Source organism: Anastrepha obliqua, chromosome 3 (assembly GCF_027943255.1).
Source record: "Anastrepha obliqua isolate idAnaObli1 chromosome 3, idAnaObli1_1.0, whole genome shotgun sequence".
NCBI lineage: Eukaryota > Metazoa > Arthropoda > Insecta > Diptera > Tephritidae > Anastrepha > Anastrepha obliqua.
In genome coordinates, this window is record NC_072894.1 from 91,437,145 (window position 1) to 91,443,464 (window position 6,320).

The 6,320-nt window shown below is 35.5% G+C and overlaps 1 protein-coding gene across 1 annotated transcript; it reads right to left on the reverse strand.

Moving 5' to 3' along the window:
• Positions 1–1,801: 1,801 nt before the first annotated feature.
• Positions 1,802–4,857, reverse strand: LOC129241466 (pre-rRNA-processing protein TSR1 homolog). The gene is made up of 5 exons (XM_054877799.1): positions 4,568–4,857; positions 3,017–4,362; positions 2,833–2,956; positions 2,499–2,765; positions 1,802–2,432 (listed from the first exon to the last, which is right to left on the reverse strand). The coding sequence occupies exons 1-5, from the start codon at positions 4,748–4,750 to the stop codon at positions 1,950–1,952; spliced, it is 2,403 nt and encodes an 800-aa protein (XP_054733774.1). The 5' UTR covers positions 4,751–4,857; the 3' UTR covers positions 1,802–1,949.
• Positions 4,858–6,320: the final 1,463 nt, after the last annotated feature.

Below are 6,320 nucleotides of genomic sequence, written 5' to 3' on the forward strand. Positions count from 1 at the left end.
TCTCTTTACATGTCAAAAGAACTGTCATTAATAAAAAAAGGCGACATCTGTTGATCTAAAACCAATGCTGCAATTTGGACACTGGCATCAAATTAAGTTAGTACAAAGCGTTTTTATTTATTTTTATTGTTTGACTTGGACGCTATATGTATTGGAATTTTTTACGAAGTAGGCATTATATTCATTTTTACTCGAGTCAATTCATTTAATATGTGAGCAAATTTGTGCTGGAGTGTAAAAAATACTCATAAAATAACATTAAAAAAAAAAAAAAAAAAAAAATGCAAATACAATTTATAAAGAGTATTTGAGGTACGAATAAAAAAGTACAAAAAAGCATACATTTTATTTTCAGTTTTTATTCATTACATTTGTGATGTAAAAAAATTAATTATCATGCCCACGGCTCGTAGTTCGCTCGCTTACCCGTAATTCACTTCTCAATTACCATTCACTGAGATTGCCGGGTATGCATTTACCCTACATCTACATATTGTGTATGTACAGTATTGGCCAAAACTAAAGCACCCCCTTAATGGCATTTCAAATAATGCTAAATCTCTCAATCAAACATCTTGAAATATGGCATATACATATGTCATGTGTTTCCTTGTTACTTAAGTATTTATAAAATATAATACCAAATATACAGCGTTTTGGTTATACTGAAAAAAAAATTGAAATGTTCATATTATTTAAAAACTGAATGGTCAAAACTAAAGCACTCCACATTTTTTTTTATTAACTACGGCTTTGTTTTGTTGTTTTTAAGTTGATTTCTCTTCCTAACGGTATTTAAAACTGAGTCAAAGTTCGTTAGAATAATTTGTGCAAAGCACGTGCGGATTTAGTAGGACAAAACATTTCATACGGGGAATCAGCAAATATGGCCAGAAATGCGTACTCAAATGAATTTAAAAATAAAATAATAAGTGATTGGCAAAGTGGTTTATCGCGACACAAAATTAGTGAGAAATATTCAATAAATAGCAGTGTAATATCGCGACTTATAAAAAAATTTGAACAAACGGGTTCTATTTCTGCAACCCATAGTGTCCTCCGAAAGACTACACGACAAGGCGACTCCACGATTAAAAGAAAACTTCAGAGTGATCCCACAGTCTCTTCTGAACAAATAAAAATTGATTTAAGTTTGCCGGTAAGTTCTAGAACGATCAGAAGACGAGCAGTGAAGGCCGGACTTTTCAGTGCTTTAGTTTTGTCTATACAAGTTTTGAATAATAATTATATTTTTTAATTTAATTTTTAATATAAGAAATGTTGATGCTCAGCCAGCCATTTCTGTTTGGGTGTGTTACCGCAGGAATCACGCCTGCAGACATTTCCCAGGGGAGCCAGGGGGTATCTCTTCCACTACGCCGACGAGATCCAGGGCCAAACACCATTACAACTACTGGATCGGACAGTATATAGACCGATAGTAAAAGACATTCATCAAGACACCCACCACCTTCCTAAACTTCCGATGCTCGAAAGCGGTATCGGAAGGCCATTGCAAACGAAGAGCCTCAGATGCCCCGTGAGACCCGCATAAATTTGCCCTCTTTAATCCCATTATCTGACACCCTTTCTCTCTGGACTCAACATGTCGAAAAAATTCGTTTCCTGGGGCTTAGATGACTTAGACGATGATGATCGGTGACTATATCGCACTGGCAGGGCCTAGTGAACTGCTATAACAATAATTATCAATTTTACGTTATTAAAATATTTGAGACATAAGTCTGTTTATTTTTTTACTATTGGTGAAAGTGCAATTTCTCTTTCAAAATAACGTTAAATTCTTTTTAATGTTCTTTTATTTTTTCTTGATAAAAATAGGGGAGTTGGCATATTTTTCGTTTCACAGAAAAGTGGAAAAGAATATATTTTCTAATTATTTACAATGAGATATTGTCTCAAACTAAATTACATACATATATAAAATATTATTCCATTTTTTCGTCCTCAAGTTTTTCTTCATCCTTACCACAACGTATCAAACACTCTTCATAGGTCCATTTTGGGTACACCCTCTTAAACAGATACATAAAAACTGTATCGTACGAGCGCAACTGCCCATCAAATACACATTTCATGTGTCCGTGAGTTCCTAGGGATTCCTTTATATGCCCCAAGCGTCCACATTTTGTGTGTAGTTTAACCGGCTTAAAGTAATCTACATCCTCTTTGTTGAAGAACATGTAACGTACAGTGGCTGATTTTCGATTTATACGCATTGGATGCCCACTCAAGACAATGCGTTTCAGCACAACACGATCGGGATTACAAGACAGCAAACAACCACGAGCAACCAGTGCTAAAGTTGAATCGGGATTTAACTTGAATGCTAATACAGGCGCGGGAGGAAATTGTATCGGTGCATAAAAAGTAGCACAAACAGTTGTGTGTGGTCGGAAGTATCGTTCATACTATAGAAAAATCAAAAATCAAGCAAATAAAAACTTTCTTGTTATGTATTCATTAGTTTATCTTACTTTGTGCTTGTCGCCATTGGTGTGTTGACTAAAAATAGGATTCACAACGAAACGCCGATATCCACACTGTATGATTAAAGTTTCTTTCGATTTTATTGGCGCCTCTGAATCGGGTAACCGCTTGAGCACAACGTTAACTACCGACATTTGATGCTCGTGTGGTAGTAAACCATATACAACTAGGCTCTTTCCATGACGAGCTGATAAATAAGCTCTCCACTTGGAGAAAGGTACATTTATGATGTGTATTGTGATGTAGGCGCCATGCTGTATAAGTACAATAGTTAAAATACTATATAAAATATTCTTCAACAAATATATTTGAGAAGCTTACCAGAAAGCCATTTACATCCTTGGATTCAGAAATAATTCTCCGTTTTGTCCGATCGAAATTTTGGAATCGATAAATGCGTGCATAATCATATGGCAAATTTTCCTTTGGATCCCAAGGCGATGTTCTAAGAAGAAATATATTAATGCACTTATATACTAATACCATAATTCAGATAAATTATTACCTAAATGACTCTAGTCCACGATATTTCTGGAATCTATCTCTAGCATCTACATCTAAAGGTGTATCGATTTCATCAGGCCATAGCTCATCAGCGCGTGCTTCTTTTATTTTTTTCATTGTTTCGCGCTCTTCGTGAAAGTCCATTTGGAGATCATATGTTTCGTCATTTATAGCAGCATCTGACATAGATGCAGTTTCTACGTACTCATCTGTATCCGAATGGGGGTTTTGCACTTCTCCATCGAAAGATTCATTTTCACACGACATGAATTCATCATCATCTTCACTTTCATCACCAGATTCACTCACATCACTATCTTTATTAATTGCATCTTCAGTTTCCAACGTTTCGACATCAGGTATCCATGCTGCTTGGTATGTACTCCATCCCTTAGGTACACGCTTAATTAACTTTGTTTTTTTAGATTCTTGTTGTGCTGCTTTGATTTCTTCCTCAGTCGGCCATGTCTGCTCTGCATCCATGTCGTCTGGTATATTTTCGCTCTGCAACGAAATTTGCTTCCCACGATCAGCTACCCGGACATCAGGAATTTGCTGAGCTTCTGGCCGTTTATCTAATCTAAAATTGTCAAATGTTGTATTTATTTGTTCCATTTGAAAATCTCCTAAACCAGGAATATGTACTAGAGAGTTTTCGTTTAGCGGTGCCCCGCGTAAGAATCCTGTTACTTTCAAATTAATTTTATCTACGGATTCGTTTGGATGGAGTTCATATTCAATTTTATCACTAAATAAATGGGGTCGATTCGCTTTATTAGGAATTATATTCTTTTTTTGCCCACCAATGCGGCGCATAACGTTTAAACCTTCAGCGTTGGTATCCAGTTGCATAATCTTCTCCTTTGGCAGTAGCTTTGATACAAATTTTTGTACAGACGCTTTTACATCGTTACGCTTTTTCGGGTTTATCGATTCCAAGTCCATTAGTGCAACAATAGGAGTAGGTAAACCTTGAGCGGATATCATGTTAAAAATACGATGGCCCCAACGATCGAATACATCATCCTCCCCCATAGCCGCAGATGTTAAAAGCAATGTAGTGTCACAAGCTTTTAAATAATCTAAAACTTCTATTTCATTGCCACGGCCTGTTGGGGGAATAATGAATGAAAAGCGCTGCTTGAAGCGTGGTAGGTTTATATATGTAACGCCCGTTTCAGTTCGCTGGACTACAGCTTGCTCATCGCAACTTTCTAGTATAGCCAATGCTGATCTCGCGTCGATTTGTTGATGCATTGGCAAGATACAAACCATAAACGGAGGAGAATTCTGTGTACCCAACTGCAGTTTTTCTAATCTTGCTTCCTCGCGTTTCTTCTTACGAATCTATTTAAAAGAAATTATAAACAAATGCAGCTTAGTAAAATTCAATGAAAAATTTAACATCGTTCCTATGTTTCCTTGATTATTAGACTTAATGGAAGCAACAAGGTTTGCATGGTTTCCAAAATTGAAATCCGAAGGAATTTCAAGTTTTAACTTAAAAACTAAATCCCAAAATATTCAGAATTCTTCACTTAATATAACACACTTGATTCATCTGGTTGCGACGCTGCTCCCTACGTTGTTCCTCTTTGTGCTTGTGTGATACTGCTTTAAGAGAAACACGGCCCTTTAGTGCTTTTTCGATAGCACCTTTTGATCGGTGTTGCCCAGTTTTATGAGCTTTATTTGTTTGTTTCAACGGTCCAGGCCGGTGGAAAACCTCCGACATTGTAATGTAATTACTTTATTACGGGTATATTTAGCAATGCACTTAGTAAATTTGGATCAATCACCATGTGCTCGAATCGCAAGTAGAGCTGGGCGAGTCCGCGACGTTCTAGTCGATTGTCGATTACACGAATTGCCAATCGCGAATAGTCATGTATTAGCCAACAATCGAATAAAATATCGGGAAATATTTAGTATAATGTCTATCGTTTTGAAAAAAAAGGTTAGAAGGGGGGGGATAGAGGGGTGTATCCCAATCTTAAAATTGAAAACTGCACCCGCCGGAGCCTTATAGTTTTTAAGTAATTTAATGTTAAAGTTCTGAAATTTAGCGAAAAGTTGGTGTTGCCATACACCCGAAATAAAAACGAAGTTCGTAGGCAGAGATGTTCAGTGAAGGGTTAATTGTAAAATTGCAGTATTTTTTGCTGTAATTTAAAATTGAGAACTATTTTTGAAAATAAAAACATTCATCTCATCGGAATTAGAAAACAATAATATTAAGCGGATCACAAAAAATAACAAAGTAATTAAAAGCCAAAAATTACGGTTTATGTGTATTGTATTGCTTCGATCAGTTTTACAAACGGGTCCTCATGCCTCCACAAAAATTCTCCACAAAAATTCGATTATCATATCTGCAAAACAAATAGGGTGGTCGTAGTTGACTTTATTAAAAAACTCGTTTCTTTTCAAAAAATTGCCCTCATCAGTTCAACTTCGGCTACGTAATACACAGGATTTTTGCGTAGAACTCTTTTTTGCGTGGGCGGCCCTCGGCCGCGCTTAAAAAAAAAAAAGGTTGTCTGTAAAGTCGGTTTACTGAAGATAGTTTAACGTGACAACGTCATAAGAAAATACTGATGGAATGGTTGAATTTTTCAAAAGAAAAATTTTAATTTTTATTTATTTGATAGACATTATATATGTGAATTTATTACAATATATACAGTCATTTCTTTTCAATGGTCCTTTTGCGAAGATAATATAAAACAAGTTATAATGTTACGAATAGTAATTAAACTAAAAAGAGATAATTTCAATAAATTTCCTTTTACCAGCATACCCAACCATTATCCCAATTAGTTTAAATAATAAAATATAAAAGTCAGTCGACTCGAAAAAACTGAAAAACATATCGAAGGCACACTTGGGCTGCGAGTCGATTGTCTGCGATATCATTGTTTAAACATCTCAAACTCACCCATCACTAATGCTGAAAACAGTGAACGACGTAAACTCAGTCCCCTGTCAGCTGTTACGATCGAACTAATGAGAACCCCATGTAAATGAAAAATGTCTTCCTTATCTCAGGATTTTTAAAAATTCCCGTAAAACCCTGTCAGCTGATTGCTCTCTCACCACACGGTGTTGCCAACAGTACATTTCGAAATCATTTACAAAATAAACTAAGAAAAATTATAATTTTTATTAAAATAACTTAAAAACACTGTTGAAAAATACTAATTATAGATGAATGAACTATTTGCATTTGTTGGTTTTTGGCTTTGGTTTATTAAGCAATGAAAAGTTGTAACTGATAACGCGGATGTATGAAAAAGTGTGTAAGC

What these genes read in the sequence shown, in the direction of transcription:
- LOC129241466 (XM_054877799.1), bottom strand. Translation starts at nt 4,750, where the DNA reads ATGTCGGAGGTTTTCCACCGGCCTGGACCGTTGAAACAAACAAATAAA. An exon ending in CGTGGACTAGAGTCATTTAG is followed by an intron (nt 2,957 to 3,016) that starts GTAATAATTTAT and finishes ATTTCTTCTTAG; the next exon opens with AACATCGCCTTGGGATCCAA. An exon ending in AGGATGTAAATGGCTTTCTG is followed by an intron (nt 2,766 to 2,832) that starts GTAAGCTTCTCA and finishes GTACTTATACAG; the next exon opens with CATGGCGCCTACATCACAAT.